The sequence below is a fragment of the Acomys russatus genome, chromosome 13 (genome assembly GCF_903995435.1).
Source record: "Acomys russatus chromosome 13, mAcoRus1.1, whole genome shotgun sequence".
In the NCBI taxonomy this organism is placed as follows: domain Eukaryota; kingdom Metazoa; phylum Chordata; class Mammalia; order Rodentia; family Muridae; genus Acomys; species Acomys russatus.
This window is the reverse complement of record NC_067149.1, coordinates 23,315,855-23,335,407: the sequence shown is the minus strand read 5'-3', so window position 1 is coordinate 23,335,407 and position 19,553 is coordinate 23,315,855. Positions and strand designations below refer to the sequence as shown.

General features: G+C 44.0%; 1 protein-coding gene and 1 long non-coding RNA gene across 2 annotated transcripts; one reads left to right on the top strand and one right to left on the bottom strand.

The window, feature by feature from the left end:
* Nucleotides 1-1,369: 1,369 nt before the first annotated feature.
* LOC127196837 (uncharacterized) lies at nt 1,370-17,376 on the bottom strand. Its single transcript, XR_007831556.1, has 3 exons — nt 17,278-17,376; nt 10,729-10,897; nt 1,370-1,582 (listed from the first exon to the last, which is right to left on the bottom strand). It is a non-coding gene; the product is annotated as an uncharacterized LOC127196837 (long non-coding RNA).
* On the top strand, nt 5,949-6,287 carry LOC127196836 (mitochondrial import inner membrane translocase subunit Tim8 B-like). Its single transcript, XM_051154590.1, has one exon. The coding sequence runs from the start codon at nt 5,978-5,980 to the stop codon at nt 6,227-6,229; it is 252 nt and encodes an 83-aa protein (XP_051010547.1). The 5' UTR covers nt 5,949-5,977; the 3' UTR covers nt 6,230-6,287.
* Nucleotides 17,377-19,553: the final 2,177 nt, after the last annotated feature.

Genomic DNA, 19,553 nt, shown 5'->3' with positions numbered 1-19,553 from the left:
CGTGCAACACTAGCACTGTGGCTTGCTGGCCAGCCTACCCCACTTGGCAAAGCTCTGAGCCAATGAAAGACTTTGTATCAATTAAAAAAAAAAAAGGTGGACAGTGCCTTAAAAATGACAGGGCAAAGTTGTCATTTGTCCTTCACATACATGCATGCATACACATGCACATAGGAACACATACACCAAAGCAAAAGCAATTGGAGGGAAAACCTCAAAGCCTGAAGGACAAGTGCACTTCTGATGCATGCAACAAGATAGATAGATTTCATAGGTCCTGTGGTGAGCAAATGACAGCACACATGAAAGAAAACACATTGAGTGGCACCTTTTGTATAAAGCAAGCTTTCTCAACCCTTGCGTTATTAGTGACATTTGGAAGCAGGTACTTTCTGGTTTTGGGGGTAGTGCTGCGTATTGTGGGATATTCTCGTGCTACCTAGCTACAGATGCCAGAGGCACCCACTCCCCATTTGTTGCAGTCACCAACACTTCCAAATATTGCCAAATGCCTGGGAGCACCTGGAGAAATCAGACAAAAATGACTCTCCTGATGCAAGTAACAATGCCATGAGGAAAGAAAAGTGGTACCAGAAAGCAGACCCAGGAGGGATTCTGGGGTGCCAGTGACGATTCTTTATTTTTGCGCTACCTAATTTTTGTGTTTTCACGTTGTTAGATGTTCATTGAGTCGAACCTTAGGCTTTTCACAGGTCCCCATTTATACGTAAACTTTCAACTTTTTCTTTCCCTCATTGTGGAATAACCAAACTCCTCCCAAACAAAGCTTGTCATGGTTTCCTTTCAAGGACCACAGATATTATCAATGTGTACAGGTGATTTTATGGAAACTAAAAGAGAACAGTCATTTGGGCGGAAAGGAAGTGGCACAAGAGGGATCAGAGCGGGTATTCTCAGAAAAGCACAAAGTTCGAGGGCTTGAAAATAACCTAAAAAAAAAATCTCAGATTTCACCAAACAACCCCAGCCCTTGATCTTCAGCCATCTTTTTGCCTCTGTCTTTCTTTTCACCATTTACAGCTGCAGCTGTTTTCTTTGTGTTCCAGCTCACTTGTGGGGAGGTAGGAGTGGGGGTTGGGGTTGAAACTTATGACCCTCCTGCCTATGTGCACCCAGCGCATGTGCATAAAACTTGTTTAGGAAGAAAGAAAAAGAGAAAAGAGAAGTTCAACAGTTACTTGGGCAAAGAGTTTGGTGGTGGTGGAGCAATGTGTTACACTGTTTCAGCATTTTCTAGAACTCTCTATTTCTTGGCATTAGTTGCTATTTTAGAAGATGAGGTAAAAATTCACAAAAATATAGTGCAGATAGCTATGTAATTCCCTAGCTCTATTTTAGACACAGAAAACTAAAGGAAAATAAAAGTCTGTCCTGGGCCACCACGTCCTCTAGCCACCCCAATACTTGGCACACAGCCTATAAGGTGGAGTTTCACACAGCTTTACAGATTGTATTGTTGAGATTATCATGAAAGGGGTCCGCTGGCCGCGTTTCCCTTCCTTGTTATGATAACTGTCAAGTTCTCCACTGATATCGTCCTACTGGTTTCCACAGTGAGTCACTGCCGTGGGAGGGGAAAAGAAGGGGAAAAAATGTCTTTGAAATGTCTGCATCCTTTAACTTTGTCAAGGCCCCAAATCCCATTAGAATGATCTCTGAGGACCTCGTCAGGTCCTTTTCTTGTGCAAGAGTCTTGTTTTATGTCATATTGTTTTAAATAAATAGGCCATGGCTACAGCTTGGAGATGATTTTTACCCTTTCATTATTATATTAACAACATGGACATTTTGTCTCATCCTGTCTGATACCTGCCATTCTGTTATTCCAGCTCTTCCAAGATGTAGTGCTTTTTCTTTTGTTTTTTCCAATTCTGTAATTTGCTCCACTTTCTCACACTTGATTGTACATTTGCACACTAAGTCCTGTAAGTCAATGCCTGACCCAAGACTCAAGCCAAAGGTGCCATGTATATTAGTTACCTCTCTCATTGCTGAGAGCAAATGCCTGGCGAGAAGCAACTGAAGAGAAAAAGGGCTGGTTTCCACCCACAGGTCAAGGGATCCAGTCCATTATAGAGGGGAAACACGACAGCGAGAGGCTGAGGCAGCACAGATGGGAACTACCCATGAGTCCTCTGAACTCTTTACGTGTGATTTCCCCTTAGACCTTAGCTGTGTTTCTGGAAAACAGCCATCACAGGGCCACAGGATCCTTGTTGAGTTTTCTCCGGTCTTTGGCTCTCTTGGGGCCCAAAGCTTTAGAGACACAGGAGATGACACAAAATTATAGAACTAGACCCAGAAATGCCTGCACAGAACGAGAACACAGGGCTTCCCGAGTACAGGATGGCAGGGTGTCAACTCTCCACGTCCCTTATGCTGAGCTATAAAGGAGTGGGACTCTCATTTACGTGCCTGCCCATCACACAGAAAAGGGCTCTAGATCAGTGGTTCTCAACCTGTGGGACTCAACCCCAGTGGCAAATTTCTATTTCCAAAAAATATTCACATTGTGATTCATAACAGTAGCAAAATTATAGTTATGAAGATAATTTTATAGTTGTGGGGTGGGGCCATCACAACATGAGAGACTGTATGAAAGGGTCACAGCATTAGGAAGGTTGAAAACCACTGGACTAGATAGTTAGCACAGGGTGTATATGGATTTCAGATCTGGACGCAGGTTAAGAAAACTTGTACAACCACTTTGGAAATCATTCTGGCGCTTTCTCAGAAAATTGGAAATAGTGCTACTGCAAGACCCAGCTATACCACTCCTGGGCATATACCCAAAACATACTCGACCATACAACAAGGACATTTGCTCAACTGTGTTCATAGCAGCTTTATTTGTAATACTCAGAATCTGGAAACAACCTAGATGTCCCTCAACTGAAGAATGGATAAAGAAACTGTGGTACATTTACACAATGGAATACTATTCAGCTATTAAAAACAAAGAAATCTTGACATTTGTAGGTAAATGGATGGAACTAGAAAAGATGATCCTGACTGAGGTAACCCAGACCCAGAAAGACACACATAGTATGTACTCACTTGTAAGTGGATAATGGCCCAACATAGATGTCCCCTGAGAGACTCCACCTAGTGGGACATCAGAACAGATGCTGGGACTCCCAGCTGGACTCTGAGTGGAGCACTGAGAGTGGTATGGAAGAGTACGGGTGGGGTGGAAGGACCCAGAGGGTTCAGGAGCCCCACAGGGAATCACCAAGGCCAGCAGATCTGGACCCAGGGAGGGCTTGCACAAACCGAAGCACCAACCAAGGACAATGCATACAGAGAACCTAGACCTGCAGCTCAGGTATAGGGAACGGGCAGCTCATTCTCCACGGTTGTGGAGGCAGCGGGGACTGCCTCGAAGTGAACTCTGTTGCCCACAGTCTGGTCACTTCCCCTTGGTGGGGAGGCCCTGCAGGCACTCAGAGGAAGGGGAAGCAGGCTATCCAGATGAGACCTGATAGGCTGTGGTCAGATGGTGGGGGGAAGAGGTCCCCTTCTGTCAGAGCTCTAGGGGAGGGAAATAGGGCAGAAGAGGAAGGGAGGGTGGGTAGGGGAAGATACAAGCAAGAAGATAACAATTGGGATGTAGGATGAATAAATTTTTAAAAAGACCATGACTCAGGGGCTTCCCAAACACCTTTACAGTCCTGCAAACCACTTACTCCCTTCCGTAAGGGATTGATACACAAGTCACTTCTCCAAGCGCCGTCCTATCATGACTGTTCCGCGGGAGTGTCTAAACTCCACTCTGGTGCCAGGTACCTTTTCTAGAATCCTTGCTCGCTGCTAGTCTCCTCCAGTGTTCCCTCTGGGCTGGCAAAAGACCCTCGTCTTACTAGTTGTTGAGGAGAGTGAAACACAAATATTCTGACTCTCTTCTCGATTATCTGAGCAAATTTTTCTCTGGGGGGGGGGGCTTGTCACTACCATGTTGTAAAGGCATGCTACGGCCTGTCGCCAACAAAGTTGGGAACGCCTGGAGGGCAACCACTTCCTCAGCTTTGTGTCACCTCACCTTACCTATACCTATAGTGCCACCCTGGTTGGTGTTGAATGGGTGTACCAATTGGCTCATTAATCGGAGAAGGAGCAAAGGCTGCCCCTTATTTTGTGGCCTGGGCGTGGACCCGTGATAAAGTGGAAACTTCCTCAAAGCTAGGCAGGATGGATGGAGTTCATTTTCTCAACCCTGGGGGCAGTGGGGGAGGGGAGGATACACAGTTGCTTAGAATTTTGCTTGTGTGGCAGTGGCTTTGGGCCAAACTGTTGCACTTTCTGCAGACTCAGCCCCATCCGCAGACATTTTCTGGTCCCAAATTCCTTTCTCAGATGCTTCCCGCCACTCTGACTACATTTGTCCCAAACATGTCGCTCTGTGGGTTGAAGAAAATATAAGATCTTAGGGAAGAAAAAAAAAAAGGTGGGGGGGAGATTTGTTAGGTAAGATGGTTCATATCTCTGCTTCTGACCATCATGAAGGTTCTGTGTGCATCTTTTAGAGCCAGCACACCCCATCCCCCACCCCATGAAGAACAAAACCCATCAGGGTAGTTGGACAAAGTGGTGGTGAGCTTTAAACGAAACATGCCCCTGACTGTTAGAGCCTGGCGGGCCCTCTTTCCCCAGCCCAGTGGCAGTGTGACTGAGCCCCACTTGTTCCCATCTGTTCTGCAGCTGCTGAGCCAAAGAAAGAGGCAAGGATCTTTCCTAGCACCGGGCTGCACCGGCCCGGGCTGCTTATGCACTGCATTTGGCACTCCTCTCTGTAAGCACTCGGGCTATTTTCAAGTAAGCCCCTGAGGTTTGTTTTTTTGGTGTTTTTTTTTTTTTCTTCCTTTCTTCCAAAGAAAAACATTCTCGACATTCCCATGTTCATTTGGGCATAAAGATGGGAGCGTTCTCTTTGTCTCTAAGCCGGGTGTTTTTGTTCAACTTAACAAATGTCTGTTGAGCCTCTGCCACATGACAGGCGCTGTGCTGTGCACCGTAGGAGGAATGATGTCGGAGCTGCCAGGGTTCTTGTCTTCAAGGAGGCTTTGGCCTATCAAAGGGGACCATTATAGTACAATAAAATAGGTACAAGTGAAATCTAAGCACTAAGGTATTGTAGAAGATAATAGTTCTGATGTGATGGCAAGGAAGGTTTCTTTCTTGGTGTGGATGCAAATTAAGATTTTTTAGAAGATGAGAGATTGCCAAAAAAATAAAAAATAAAAAAAATAACAGAGATGTTATATATTTACATATTTTATTATAAAAATTATAATTTATATGCCTATATTAAGTATCATTTGTTGTTATTGCATATGTATTATGTGAAGGCATTCTGCTGAAAGATTTATAAGTACCTCATTTCATATATATATATAGTGTCTTTCTTATTTTTTTGAGATGAGATCTCTCCTTGGACCTAAAGCCCATCCATTCTTCTAAGCAAGAGCTCTAGGCATTCTCTTGTCTGCCTCCCCAGTGCTGAGATGACTTGTGTGTGCCACTATGCCTTATTTTACATGGGTACAAGCTCAGGCCCTCAAATTTATACAGCTGGCATTATACCATTATTACCAACTAAGCTGTCTCCCAATACTGGAAAAAAAAAAGATACCATATTTAAAATTTTTACTATACACAGGCTTTGATTATTGGATTAGAAATGTTCTTACTTAGGAAAAAAAATCTCATCATGTTTAAAATCTTAATACCACTTACAGGGTATATGCCAGGAATGTAAGTCAGCATAGTGGGGAGATAGCTGCATATTCGTATTTATCACCACAGTGTTCACAACAGCCAAGATTGGAAGTTAGCCTAAGTGCCCCACAACAAGTTGGTGGGTAAAGAAACATGGCATCTCTACGCAGTGAAGTTTTACCCAGCTTTAAAGAAGAAATGTATGGGCATGCGCACACCAGCGAAGCTCCTAACGCTGACTATGGCCGAGCTAGGCGAAGCTGGCGAAGCCGAGTTACAACGCCTGGTGTCCGCCGAGCAGCAGAAGGCGCAGTTCACTGCGCAGGTGCATCACTTCATGGAACTATGTTGGGATAAGTGTGTGGAGAAGCCAGGGAATCGGCTAGACTCCCGCACTGAAAACTGCCTCTCTAGCTGCGTGGACCGCTTCATCGACACCACTCTTGCTATCACCGGTCGGTTTGCCCAGATCGTACAGAAAGGCGGGCAGTAGCCACACCTCTCAGAGTGACGGACCAAGACTTGAATGGACAGTGGAGAAAGAATTGTTGAGGTGTTGGGTTAGCATCAGGCAGTTACCAAGTCTGTTGGTGCTAAAAAATAACAGATCAAATGTTCAAAAGTGGAATTTTATTTATTGGAATTCAGTAATTCCAGGTTGTATCTATCACACCAGTTAATAAATGTGAAGTCTCTAAAAAAAAAAAAAAAAAAAAAAAAAAAAAAAAAAAAAAAAAAAACAAAAAAGAAGAAGAAATGTATGGCCAGGTGGTGGTGGTGCATGCGTTTAATCCCAGCACTCGGGGGCAGAGGCAGGCAGATTGCTGTGAGTTTGAGGCCAGCCTGGTCTACAGAGTTAGTCCAGGACAGCCAAGGCTACACAAAAAAACCCTGTCTTGGAGAAAAAATGTACGGAACTAGACATCATCATGCTAAGTAAAATAAACATATATATACATATAAACATATATACACAAATATACATATAAACATATATATTTTTGTGATATATATCACAGAATTGATATTTTATACTACACAATAGACACATGAATGTATGCTTACATATGTGTAATATGAAAACAGAAGGGAAGCTATTTGCAGGGAGTGAGGAGGAGGTAAATATGAGCCAAGAACAATTACATAATGAAAAGTCACAATGAGGTCCAAGGGCTAAGGTCACAGACCTCAGTGACAGAGAACTCACTTCACATGCATAAGACCCCGAGGTCAACACCTAGTCCTGCCTAAATGTAAAGAAGAGGAAATCCATGATCGGTGCACTCATTTTAAAAACAATAATTAAAAACTCCACAAAAATAAAATTAAATATAAATACAATAAGGTGTCCATGAAAGAGCCAGTGGGAAGAGTTTTGAAAAGGTGAAACAAGCATCGCTTTCAGGGTTTGTTTTGTTTTGCTTTGTTTTGCTTTAGTCCCTTACTTTATTATGGATCCACTTTCCTTTCTTTTCTTTTCTGTGTGCCTGTGAACATTCACATGTGTGTGTGCACTTACGTTTGGAAGCCAGGAGACAACCTTAGCTGTCCTTCCCTAGGCACTGTGCCCCTTGTTGTCTCTCACTGGCCTGGAACTAACTCACCAAGTCCTTCAGTTTGCCAGGCCATCGTGCCAGGAACCTGCGTGTCTCTGTCTCCCACACACTGGGATTGTACACACGTCACCACACCTGGCTTTTTAAACATGGGCTCTGGGGATCTAACTCATGTCCTCCTTGCAAGGCAAGAGCTTTACCAGGTGAGCTGTTTCCATCTCAGAATCATTGTCACAACTATCTTTCTGCTCTGTGGGACTATTAATGTATGTCAGTGATGGCTAGTTTTTACGTCTACTTGGTGCAAGCTAGGGTCATCTGGGAAGAGAGAATCTGATTTTTTTTTTTTTTTTTTTTTGGTGTTTTGAGATAGGATTTCTCTGTGTAGACCTGGCTGTCCTGGACTCACTTTGTGGACCAGGCTGGCCTCGAATTCTCAGAGATCCACCAGCCTCTGCTTCCTGAGTGCTGAGATTACAGCTGTGCACCACTAATCCCAGCTGAAGAGAGAATCTTAACTGAGAAAATGCCTCCATAAGACTGACCCATAGGCAAGCCTGTGGGGCATTTTCTTGATATGGGAGGTGAAGTTCACTATGGGTGGTGCCCCCCAACCCCAGACGGCGGTCCTGGGTGATATAAGAAAGCAGATCGAGCAAGCCATGTAAGCCATGCAGGCCGGGAAGCAGCACTCCTCCATGGTTTCTACATTAGCTCCTGCCCACAGGTTCGCCCTGACTTCTCTCATTCTTTCAGCGGTGGACTGTGATGTAGAAGTCTTGTGTCCACAAGACTGAACCCTCTCCTCCCCAAGTTGTTTTTGGTCATGGTGGTGGGTTTTTGTTTATTTGTTTTGTTTTTATTTGTTTGTTTGTTTGTTTGTTTTTTAAACAGCAATAGGAACACTAAGGCAACATTTAAACATCAGATTAATTTAATAATACCAAGAATTCTGAAGATATGTGAGCCTCCACAAGGTGCAACCTTGGTGACTTCTTGCCCTCAACATGACTCATGGTTCCACGCTCCCCCGGGAAGTGTGTCCCTGAGGCAGAAATATCAGTCCCTTTGGAAGCCCTTGGTCTAAGTATTAATTGAGGTTCTTTAATGGCAGCTCTCATGGCAGGCTCCAGACTCTCCCTGCAATGAGATTACCTGAACGGTTAACATTTTTCAGAGTTCACCTTCTCCTTTAAAGGAGAGGAAGAGCATCGTCTTGGCAATACAGCTGTCTATTAGTGTATACATCGAGATAATAAACCCAGAGAGAGAGGGGGGAAAGAAAGGGAGAAAGCCTTTAAAGTAATGGGATGCAGAAAACAGCTCCCAGAGAAGTAATTTTTCAATTTCCCTGATTCGTTTAGTGAGAAATGGCCATCCAATTTATTATAATTTGAAAAGGCAATGAATTCCTTATTCAGAATTAATATAAAAAAATGACTGAAATTCATCTTGCCTCTAAACTTATAGCCTGTTTGTACAATGCCCTTGGAGTCACAGCTTATTGTTAAGACTGGTGAGGCTGGTAATGCGTTGCCGTATGGTTTTCTCTAAATGATAATTATAGGTCGTTCGGGGCTACAGATTACATACACTAAAAATGTTAACTTAATTAAGAATTACTGGCTGGATGAGGGTCCCCCCACCCCTAAAAGCAGGTGTAGCAGGGACGGCATTGTCTGACCATTGACAGCACGCGACATGATGAAGCCTCATAACCGCATTATGTCTAAATTTGACTTCATTTTGCAGCTCCTCCCTGCAAATGATCAGCCTGTTGTGCATTTTCTGTGATTTATCCTGAGCAGATAAAACACTAATGGGGGGAAATCTAAACAGATGCCTCCCCTAGATTCCCCCAGCATGGCTGTTGGAAATGGCCTCCCTAGGATATCACGCAGCAAGCCAGGCTCCACAAGGCTCGTCAGCATTCTGAGAGAAATCAGCATTAAATCAGAAACATCCATCACGATTGAACTTGAAATTAACTGCACCCTCTGACTGAAAATTTCTGTAATGAAATGTGGTAATGAATTAGGCATGATAGGCTGGAGAAAGATGCTTAATAAAGAGGAGATGGCTGAGTCAGGAGACAAGCTCCACTCACACTCATACTGACTTCATTGAGCGCCTCTCTTCCCCAGAACCGCCACCGAAAGAATTCCTTTCTTCGGAGCCATGGCGGCTTACACTTAGAGGCAAATACTTTGAAACATGTTCAATTAGTCTTAAAATTCACAAGGTGTCAGGAGTCAGAAATCCCCGGAGTTCAGCGGCTGTCCGAAGTCAGTATTCAAGACAGAAGCGCAGCGAGCGTAGATTAGGGTCTCCAGGCAGGCTGCCGGGGTTAGAGGCTGGATTCCCTCGCTTCCTGCACCTGAGACCTTGAGAAGGTTTCACAGTCCTTGTGAGTCTCCTTTCTTCATCTGCCATAATAGTAACAATGTGTCAAAGTGCAGAGACAGCTCATCACGTAAAGAAAATTGCCACCAGGATTGACAATCCCTGCTCTATTCATGAGACCCATACGGTAGAAGGACAGAACCAGTCCCCACAAATTGTCCTCTAACCCCCATGCGTGCACTGTGACACACGTGTACACACACTCACACACACAAATAGAGTGCAATTTAAAAATAATAGTATGTTATAGGTATGAATAAAAACAATTTTTCACCATGTCTCATATCTAGAAATAATCTGTGTACGGGGACATTTGGCCACATCTGTAGCCATTTTCACTCAACCACAATTGGGAGGTAGGGCTGCTGACATTTAGCAGATGGAAGCCCAGGGTGCATAGGCCAGGTGTGCAGCAAAGATGTGGATGTCACTTACACCACGTGAGAAGACACCATTAAAGAAACAGTGGGAAGAGAGACTTGAACCTGTTAAAGGGAGAGCTGAGCGGACTTGTGGAAGGAGGAACTCATATGAGGAAGGAGCGCATGAGTGACCCCAGGCAAACCAGAGAACCATCCAGAAAGTCAACCCAAGAAATGAGGAGAAATAGGAGAGCACAGCTACTTGAGCTGGAATCTTCCACAAGACTCCAAGGTAAATGTGCTTTCCCTGGTAGCAGTTCACATGGGCGGTGACAGGAGCTGCATTTTCTCCTGAGCCTGCAGATCGGTTTCGAGGCCCAGTCTATGTGGAACTGTAACGTCAATTAAGTGTGTCTTTGGCCCTGTCTTTATTTTTGTTAATACTCTTTGCTCTTCCAAGAGTTTCTGTCCTCGTCACAGACACTCGGCAGCTGCTCACACTCCCATGAGGGTAGTTTATGACCTGCGTTTTATCAGGAGGTTTCCTGCTTTGAGAAGGCCTCCTCCTCTTCCTCTTCCTCCTCCTCTTCCTCTTCCTCCTCCTCTTCCTCTTCCTCCTCCTCCTCCTTGTACCCCATAAACATTTTCTTTTCTCCTGTTCCTATACCCACCTGTGTATCACAGCAGAAATGATTAAGGTCCACTGATGTGTTAAGGTATCAGAGGCTGGCAGCACGTTCCTGCGAAGTTAATAGCGTTATGCTTTGAAGCCTACGTACCTCAGGCCTACACCACTCCTAGCTTCATGGGTGTGCTAGTCTCAGACACTGTATCAAAGTCCTGAAACAGTTGCTTTTGCTTTATAGACTTTGAGGTCTCTGTATATGGCTGTTGACCCCATTGCTTTGGGTCTATGGTCACACACCATGTCAAACACATGACTGGGGATTAAAAAGAGAAGAAGTGAAGGGCCTGGCACCCCACAGTCTCCTCAGGAGCACAACTCTGGTGGCCTCGGGTTCTCTTACTAGGCCACCTGCCAATAGCACCAGGCTGGGCTCTAGCCGTTAATGCATGGGGCTGGAGGATAGGGAGTATCCAAACTGTGGCACTAAGAAAGGAAGACAAAGAGAAAGAAGGGGCAAAGGGATAAAGTGGGTTGCCCAAGGTTACAGAGCTGAGGAAAGTGGAAATGGAAAGTGGAGAGAAAACTTGATCCATTACATGCTTAGCAGACAATCATAGAACCCTGAGTTTGACTAGGTGCACGTTTTAAGGCAGGGCTGCCTTGCCAGGCCAAAGGGGAAGAGGACACGCTCAGTCCTAATGCAACTTGATGAGCTGGGGTGGGTTCAGTGGGGCAGGGAGCTCCCTTTCTCTGAGGAATAGGGGAAGGGGAAGGGGGAGGGAGATGTGGGCCTGGGAAGAGAGGAGGGAAGGTCTACAATCAGGATGTAAAGTGAAGAAATAAATTAATTAATTTTAAAACGTCTGGCATGGCAGTATATGCTTGTAATTCCAGCTCTGAGGAAGCAGAGATGGCCAGATCCCTGGGGCTCTCTGTTCTGCCTGCTGGCTACTGACTCAACAACGAAGAGGTGGATGGTACATGAAGAATGACACCCAAAATTGTTTTCTGCCCACCACATGCATGTTTGTATATATGTTCATATGTGTGTGTGTGTGTGTGTGTGTGTGTGTGTGTGTGTGTGTGTGTGCGCGCGCAGTTGCCTGTGCATGGGTATGGAGCATGTGTGTATAGGTAAGAAATCAATGCTGGCATTTTTCAATCCCCCTCCACTTTATTATTTTGATACAGGGTATCTTACTGAACTTGGAGCTCGTTGATTCTACTGGCCAGGCAGGGCAGCAAGCACCAGGGATCCTCCTGACTCAGCCTCTCCAGTATTTGGATTACATACATGCCCTGACACCATTAGTGTTTTATGTGGGTACTGGGAATCTGAACTTGGGTCCTCATTGGCACATTCTACACAGGGCTATGAGTGTTCTGACTTCTCTGCATTCTGCTTATGAGTTTGACTATTATTTTTTTAATCGCATTCATTTATTTTTATCATTTTAAAATATACATTTATATTATTACACATGAATAAAATAAACTACATACAGCAGGAAGAACCATGAGACAATAAGGAGTTATATAAATGTTACATTCGTAGTGATTTGGCTATTTGTATTTGTCAAACTTGAAGAAAGCATCTTTCCTATCTTGTTGGGTCTAAATTTCTGAATGAAAATCAATATTTATCACATCTATATTAACTTAAAACATCTATCTTGATCTAAAAACACCTTAACCCCTAATTGTAAGACTAAACTATCTGGTTTTCAACCCCATCAGAGACTTGAGAAAGGATAAAACTTAAATACCTGAGTGAACCAGAAGTGCAAGTTAGCAGCTTCCAAAATGAAAATATGACTGAGACAGTTTACTGCCTGAACAGTTACACAACACTCTCTGTAATGTTGGAGCATCATCTTTGACCTTCTGGCCCAATATCTCTGATAGACATATTTGCAAGGCAGGAGCTATTGAGGACTTGCTTACCCTGTCTTGGCAGAGTTTGGCCATTGACTTTGCCTGCAACTAAATGTGCCTATTTTTAGGCAAAATTCTGTCTGTGGCATAAACAAGAACATACTGCCCACTGGCTGGTTTGCCACAGTTGAAGCCAACTCTATAAGGAGGTTCTTTGATGTTGATCATCTTCTTTGAGGTAGGCTGGGCGTTGCAAGGAGTTAACTTGTCTTGTTGTCAAAGAATCTTTAGAATAATAAAAACATCTTTAAATGCCATATTCTGTAGGGTTCTGAGGCTTTTGAAGACCTTGTTTAATTATTTTACCTTATGCATCTATAGAATCATTTCTATCTGTTAGACCTAGAATATATATTCTTGTGATAAAATTAGACTACTTTTTGATATGACCATGATTTGCATCGATGTACAAAGTTCTATACCAATGAATTAAAAATAACCTTATTTGTGAGTAACAATTAAGGCCTTGAGTTGAGGAGTGGATTCAATAATCTACATTTTGTTCTATCGTCTCTCTCAATATTTCTATATCCCCCTTTCTTTTCAGCTCCTATTTCCTTACCTATGAAAGAAATATAAAGGAAAAGAGAGATGTCCTTGAATCCAACCTAGTTTTCTCTCTGTCTAATACCAATAATAACATATAACCACCTCTCAATGAAAATAAGAATCTATAGCCCAATTGACCATTATTTTAAGATGCACTACTGAGAATCCAGTATTATCCTATGTGATGGTTTGAATACAATAGTCACCATAGACCCATAAGGAATGAATGGTTCTATTAGGAGGTGTGGCCTTGTCGGAGTAGGTGTGGCTTTGTTTGGAGAAAGAGTGTCACTGTGGGGTGAGCTCTGAAGCCTCCAATGCTCAAGCCAGGCCCAGTGTCTCTCTTCCTGCTGCCTGCAGATCCAGATGTAGAACTCTCAGCTCCCCCTCCAGTACCATGTCTGCCTGCATGCTGCATGCTTCCCACCATGACAGTAATGGACTAAACCTCTGAACTATAAGCCAGCCCCAATTGAATCTTTTCCTTTATAAGAGTTGCAGTGGTCATGGTGTCTCTTCACAGCAATAGAAACCCTAACTAAAACAACCTAACTATATGGCACACATTTGGACGTAAGGATCTCAATTATCTGAGAAACTAGGAACATCTCAGATTCCAGAAATGTGTCTCAAGTGATAAGCCTGCTCCCTGAGGAAGGTAGCATGCATATCCCCTCCCACTGCGAACACCTCTGGAATATTAAACTTTTACACCATGTTTGAATTGAGTCCTGTCTTAGGAAAAACACATTGCATTCCTTTGACATAAAACAAATGCCATGTAGCGTGTTTATATTTAAACGGCGGATAAGAGCAGGGAGACCACGTTCCAGCCTGAGAGAATACTGATGCAGCCATGTCGGGGAGGCAGGTTATGGTTTAGTTCATACCTGCGGATTAAAGAATGAAAAATGAGCCCACGTCTGTGCCTGACGTCTGTGTAAATGGTGCATATGTATGGAGCCTGTCTGCCTTCCTTAATGTACTTGGGATAAAGTAAATACTGGAGGGCTTGACGTCTTGCCTAAGCCTAACAAAGCTGGTGCAGCTGGGGCCCAGATGGTCTGGGGTGGTGGAAGGTCCAAGGGGCCACAAAGAAAGGGTGAAAGCCAGAAGTTGCCCTGGAGGTGTGGGGTGCAGAGTGGGAGATACCCTTTAAATGTTCTTGCGCAACTGAGAAGTGGATGGTCTACAATTTGGAAGGATGCCTCCACCCATCCCCTTCTTGCATCCTGCCAACCCCACCTCCCTTTCTGTCCTTCTCATAGTCCACAGGGCCTCTCATTATCCATTCACTCTTATTTTCGATTTGTTAGTGTGCGGCGTATGCGTATGTGTGTGTATTGTTGTGGGAGGCACAAGAATGACGTGGCTTCCACGTGAGGGTCAGGGGATAGCTTCGTGGAGACAGTTCTCACCTCCCACCTTTATTAAGATTATAGAGATGAAGCGCAAGTTGTTAGAATTAAGTAGCAAGAGCTTTTACGAGCTGAGCCATCTTAATGGCCCCGACCCAATCACTTTTATTAGCCTCTATTAATTGTACAACACAGTGGCTTCTTTGTCACACTCTCCAGTGGTAAGACAGCCAGCGGAAGTGTGGCAGTGTGCACATGCCATATCCTAGCTCTGCCCATCTCTTCCCATCCCATCTGCACCTGGGCCAAGAGATTCAGTTGCATCTTTGTTACAGCAAGTGACTAGAAAAAAATCTAACTGCCGGGCAACAAGTGGAATAAGACATTGAGTTTTGTATTAGCTCTGAAATTTCTCATTAGTAAAATAGGACCAATATTGACTGCTTTTTTTTTTCCCCCCCCTCGGAGTTCCATGAAGATTAAATAAGACTTGGCAAGCAGCGGTCTCCACCTTGCAGTTGTTACTATACTTCCTTGCTTTTATCACCATTACTATTACAGAGATGCTACACAGCTGTTAGAAGGCAAGCGCTAAGGTCTTTAGTAACTGTGGCTATTGGGGAAACACAAGTGCAAAACAGGAAGCCCAGTGTGAATCTATATCTTTATTTACACAGCAGTTGCTAGTTGCCTCTGAACAACAAATCGATCCACCTTGTCTGGGCAAGCCTGACAGAAATCTGAGTGGAGTTGCAAAGTGCAAACGTGCAGAAATGATGTTTTTGTTTTTCAAAGGATTCAAAAACATTATACAATACTTGGGTAATATGTCTGGGTACACTATCGACACAAGCACAGAGCAAGCGCCAAAGAAGAGTGTTTCTATAATGTCTCACAGCATAGACAAGGTCTGGGTAGGGGTTGAAGAAGAAATTGCTTCAGGGGATGCGGGACATCTTGCTCCATGACATGCTCACTACACACGCATGAGGGCAGCCATTTGATTCCCTGGGCACAGCAGCATGTCCCTGTAATGTTAACATAGAGGAAGCAGAGACGGGAGGACCCCTGAGGTTTGCTGGCCAGTCAAACTGAATGAGCAAGCTCCAGGTTTATTTACTGTGAGACCCTGTCTCAGAAAACAAAGAGTGGATGATGAAAAAAGACACTCGGTATTGACCTCTAGCCTTCACAAGTACACGCATGTGTGCATGTGTGCACGTGAACATGTTCGCACATGGAAGGAATACTTTATCTGTAATGAGAACTTCAGAAAAGGGGCACCTCTGGGGGAACCTTCCAGAACAGATGCCTCATCTAGGAAAGATGGACCCAAGGCTCTCTGAAGAGGGTGACTAATTCAAGGTCACATGGCAGAGGCCTTGGGGAAAAGCTGGGACTCTGAAAAGCACTGGGGAGAACAAACATTGCAGGTCAGCAAGGGTCCTGGGGTTGAGTGAAAAACATGTCACAAGGCTTCCGGCAGGTCTCATCAAAATTAAAATTCAACTTGCAAGTGTCTCAGGATTTCCCCCATCCCATTGTCTCTCTGGGAGCTTCTGAGTTGGCTTGCTCACCATTCGGGGCCCTCAGTTTTGTTAATGCTGACAAGAGTGGGAGGTACCCTGACAAGTAGCCCGAGGATTCTATATTAGAAGAGATCAAGACCTTCAAGAGCAAAATGTAGCAGGTCTAGACTGTGGATGTCACCAGTCTGGAAGGAGCCATGCCTGAGAGAGTTGGCTTGAAGTCGGGGGCTCTGCGAAGCAGCTGGGTATGGTTGAACTGCAGAGGCAGGGGCACATCCAGACAAGATGGTTCATATGGTTGCTGTGGAGTCACAAATGTCAGCCCCTTTGAGCAGCATTGAGGCTTCTGGCCAAATGGGGATTGCTCTGTAGGATTTCCTGCTTGTCAGACTTCGAATTGTGCAGACTGGGATAGCAGCCCAAGTTTGTGCACCCCTGCTGACAGACAGGGACTCAGGCCACTCTGAAATGCTGTTAGAGTTAGGGACAGGGCCTGGGTAGAACCTACTCTCACACTGGACTCTCAGCCCGCTTCCTTCCTTGCTCTCTTCCCTTTGTGGCTCAGGCAAAGATGAGATGGGGGCAGGGATTCTGTGAGCCCCAGTCCTGAAACTACTCCTTCTTCCCAGTGACAGAAATGTTCCACAACAGCTCCAGCCACCCTCCATGAACCCACTTGTTGAGTCTTTCTAGGCTCCCCTCTGCCTTAGAGTAGAATTAAAAACTAGAAAGGAACAAAGAGCAGCATGTATGTCAAACCTCCATGGCTCAGAAAAATTAAGCACACACATGTACATGTAAGTATGCACACATATACACATGTAAGTATGCACACACACACATACATGTAAGAATGCACACACACATACACATGTCAGTATGCATGCACACATATATACATATAAGTATGGACACACAAATATATGTAAGTATGCACACATACAAATACATGTAAGTATGTGCATGCACACACACACACGCACATGCACAGGAGAAAGATAATGCAGTTCCTTCATCTGTGCTGCCTGCATGGAGACTGAGTGCATCTCATGCCTGACTGAAAGAAAAAGAAAGTGTAAGTGTTTTCTCATTGCTGGAAGTGTCCATGGTGGTGCTTTGGTTGACTTGTCCTGCATTCCCTCAACCTGTCGAGTGGGTTTTATGAGCTGTCTTTTTCAGACAGATGAGCATAGACGTTGACAGCCATTTGCCAAGATTTACCTGGTGTCACCTTCATAGAAGGAAGAAACTGATTGCCTTGAATCCCACACACGTTGAAGAAGAATAAACAGCCTTGTTGGAACTGGCGGAGCATGTGACCTGCAACAATAAAAGTTTTTGGTTTGCTTGCTATAGTGCAAAGCTATGAGAAATATTTAATCTTTAAAAATACACAATGGTGTCATAATTTCACTGCAGGTTCAAAGACAGTACAATGTAACTTAGTGTATTTAAGATGCAGTGGTATTGTATACTTCCCAAATGCAAACAGCAGAATATGAGGAATAACTAAGGGGCACCAGACCATATCTTATCCTTATAAAAGTGTCTCCCACGAAGGTTAACCACATCTCCCCAGTGTTCCCTATAGCAGAACACATAGACAACAAGGCCATAGAAATGTGTGGGCCTACCTGGTGTGCGGTCTGTGTCAATTCAATGTGAAGGTTATGTAAACTTTCGGTACCTCTTCGTACTCTGGTTTAGAGCAGGCATATAAATCAAAATGTTTATAATTTTCCCGATCTGTTATATACTCAGGATTTTGAAATTTTTCTATTTTTGACACAATATTTTTTCTCCTTTTAAAAACAACCAAACTGGATTATTTATAATGTCTTTTGTCTGTTTTAATCCATTTGATGTCCAATTGTATTTATATAAAACCGTTAGTTTTATAATGTAAAATTGATACGTGCTCATTTTAAATGAATTTTTATGGTGTGTCTGTCTGATTCAGCAATAAGCAACCAAGACTTAAACATGTGGAAATTTATTCTTTCTTGTCAAGTTTGGAGGTAAGCTGTAGGATAGATAGCGTTACCTACCAGAACTTTCTGTGAAGGTGGATAGTCACGTTGTCCGGCTCAGAAGCCACAGGAAGCTGCTAAGCACAAGAGATGTGACTTAGTAGCAGGTCTAAGAAATTGACTTTTTTACTTGGTGTAATTTTGATTAAAATACATGTGTGTTAGGACCACTGCTACTCACACAGTAGACAGCAGAATAAAAACAGGAGGTTGACATGAAGGAGGCTCGTGCCACTTCACCCTTGGACAACTTTGTGAGAAAAATGAGGAAGCAGAGTAGCTGGGGAAAACCATGCCACCTGACACACAGTGAGCAGAGCAGAGCAGGCAGTTCAACTGCGCCTTGATCCCTGACTCAGCTCCTTCCTAACTATGGGACCCAAGTAAGTTACAAACAGCCCCAAGGCTCTTATTCCCTGCCATTTAAAGGGAGTCCCTTACCTTCCAACCTAGCTGTGTGATTTGAGACCATTGACATATCCCTGTATAATCCCAGCACTCACACAGACCTGTGGGCATGACATCTGTCCTGTATTTCCAGAATATTAGAGTGGGTCTCAGGACAGGCCTGCATAGTGGTAGAGGTGCCCGTAGGTACAGAATACCTCATTGCTGTCACCAGATAGGAGGCACAGCTCACCTTATCTTTCATCTGTAGTGACATATGGTCCAGATACAGCTGATACTCCTTGCTGAAATATTGAGATTCCCATGGTACCTGGTGGCCAGAGACCAGGACAGTAAGCAGGACTCTAGGAGCAGCCCTCCAGACCAGAAGCCCAGCCTCCCAGATACCACAAAATGTTTCCAGACCCGAGTTTTACTCTTCCATTTTTAAGTGTTCTTTCCTAATTAACATACAAAGTAAAGGGCTTCATTATGACGTTTTCATAAATTTTGCTGATCTTCCTCCCCAACTCTCTGCTCCAGTTCCCCTACTCCCTTCCTGCTGCCCTTCCCCACCACAGTAGCCCTACTTCTATCCACACCAGAAATGCTTGGCGTGCCCAATTGCAAATTGGGCCTGACTAAATGTGAAATCCAACCCTATGGGGAGAGATAGCACTTAGACTTCTGGTTTAACAGGAGCTCATTGTACAAAAATAAAAAAAATATTTGAAGACTATTGGCCAGGAAAGACTTTCACCGAGTAATTATAACTAAACTGAGTCACTCAGGGCCTTCTTCTAGAAGCTCTTGTTGAAGTGACACTACTGACCGACATGAAGTCCACAGAGGAGGTCTAAGTGCATAACTAGTGAGAGACTGCCAGCAACATACAAGTTCCAGAGAAATGGATGAAAGATGTGAGTGAGTAAGTCTCTGGTCATAGCTAGGGGAGAGCTGGTACTCACAGATGAATAGATTTCACCAAGATGCCAAGACAACCCAAAATACTCAAGGCCTTAATGTGTATAAAGCTCTCTCATGGTTCCTGTTAAAAATGCAGGTTCTGGCTCCATAGAT